This window comes from Nannochloropsis gaditana (genome assembly GCF_000240725.1).
Source record: "Nannochloropsis gaditana CCMP526 unplaced genomic scaffold scaffold145, whole genome shotgun sequence".
Taxonomy (NCBI): Eukaryota; class Eustigmatophyceae; order Eustigmatales; family Monodopsidaceae; genus Microchloropsis; species Microchloropsis gaditana.
Genome location: NW_005803808.1, coordinates 7,203 through 8,736, shown reverse-complemented (window position 1 = coordinate 8,736; position 1,534 = coordinate 7,203). Strand labels below are relative to the sequence as shown.

At 55.4% G+C, this 1,534-nt stretch overlaps 1 protein-coding gene across 1 annotated transcript; it reads right to left on the bottom strand.

The window, feature by feature from the left end:
- Positions 1-278: 278 nt before the first annotated feature.
- Positions 279-1,072, bottom strand: NGA_2029600 (uncharacterized protein; the record flags this gene model as incomplete). Its single annotated transcript, XM_005855645.1, has 1 exon — positions 279-1,072. A coding segment is annotated over one exon (794 nt), but the record flags the coding sequence as incomplete, so codon positions are not given.
- Positions 1,073-1,534: the final 462 nt, after the last annotated feature.

The window sequence follows — 1,534 nt, the reverse complement described above, 5'->3', positions numbered from 1 at the left end:
TACCCCGTCGAGTTGAAATGCACCCCGTCCAAGGCCCTTCCCTCCGGGCGTGAGACTCGGCGCTGGCTGAGATCCACAAGGGTGACTGGAGGCCGCGGTGCCTGTGGATGGGAGGCAGGTGAAGGGACAGGGGGCAAAGACCGCACCATGGACGCAATCTGGGCGTTCACGCCTTTGATGGCCCGCGCGCGGAGGGAGGAAGGCACCCCCACGGTCGGCAGCGTGCAGAGGCAGACGTGCGGGCTGTGGGGTTGAGCCAAGAGGTGGAGGAGGATGGCGCGGAGGTGGCTGACTGTTCGACACCAAGGCCTCGCGCTCGAAGGCTCCCTGTCCATCCCGTATGTTTCGCTGTTGGTGCCAAGGGCAGTGGAAGGGAGCATGCGCCCGGTCTGTGTCGCTCCGTCTCCCCCAGCCGCCAGGGCCGAGAGGGCGCCGGCATCCTTCGTGCGGAGAAGGTCTTGCAAACCCACCATGACGATGTACACGCAGGCATCGCGCCCACTTCGGCTTGAGAGCACGGCATCCAACAGCGACCGCGGGGGCTTGATCGCAGGGAGGGGCTGGAGGAGGGAGGAGTCTTCGCTTTCTGGGTGGTCTCCGCGAATTTCACCCTGTGGCTCCGGCCTCGCCGCTTCGGACGTCCCCACGCCTTTGTTTTCGCTTTCATGAGGCATCCAATCTTGAGTGGTGCTATGTAAAGCTCCGCGTTCAAAAAACACCCACTCCATTTTTACTGCCGCATTCCGCCTCACTTCTTCGTTCAGGTAACGCATAGGACCCGACGTGTTCCCTAATGAAACCCACGACCCAAAACCTTGCGCCAATCCGTCTCCTATTAAAACCGCCTTATGATGAAAATCATTGGCAGGTTTTCCTCCGTAGTCGTAATATAGAATGTAACTGTTCACCCAATGCAGGGCAAGACGCCACACGGTAATCAGGCCATTAAAGGACACGAGAAAGCGGTCGAGGAGGAACTGCCACACACGCCGCAGCATACTCCTATAGTTGCGTTGGCCTTTGGTGGTCGCCGATGCACTAGAGCGAAGAGACATATGGACAGTCTGTCGGTAGCACGTGAGTGGTAGAGTTTTTTAAAGTGAACGTTTTTGTGTAGCGATTCAGAAGCTCCGGGTTAACGTCTTCCAATGAGCGACCTGCGAGGAGACTGAACACCAGGGCAAAGTCTAGGGAGCGTTGTAATGGCAAACCAAAGGGTTCCATAGCTGAGTTCTAGTTGTTCATTATTTGATAGTGCTTTGAAGCTTCGCACGATTTGCAGCACGCTAATGCGTGTTGCTTTATTGTCGCTTGACTGCTAGAAAGAGGGCAGGAGGTTGGCCATATTTTACAAAGACTTGTCTAGAAGAACGAAGCAAATGCTTTTCACACGACCATGACCAATTTCAAGCTTGGACTTAACATTGATCGTGCGTATCAACATTTTGTGGGCATCGCGGCGACTCTTCATGGTGCGTTTGCCTCGAAAAGATGTCCCGGGGGAGCAAATAAGCGGACATCATTTTTTTTGTTC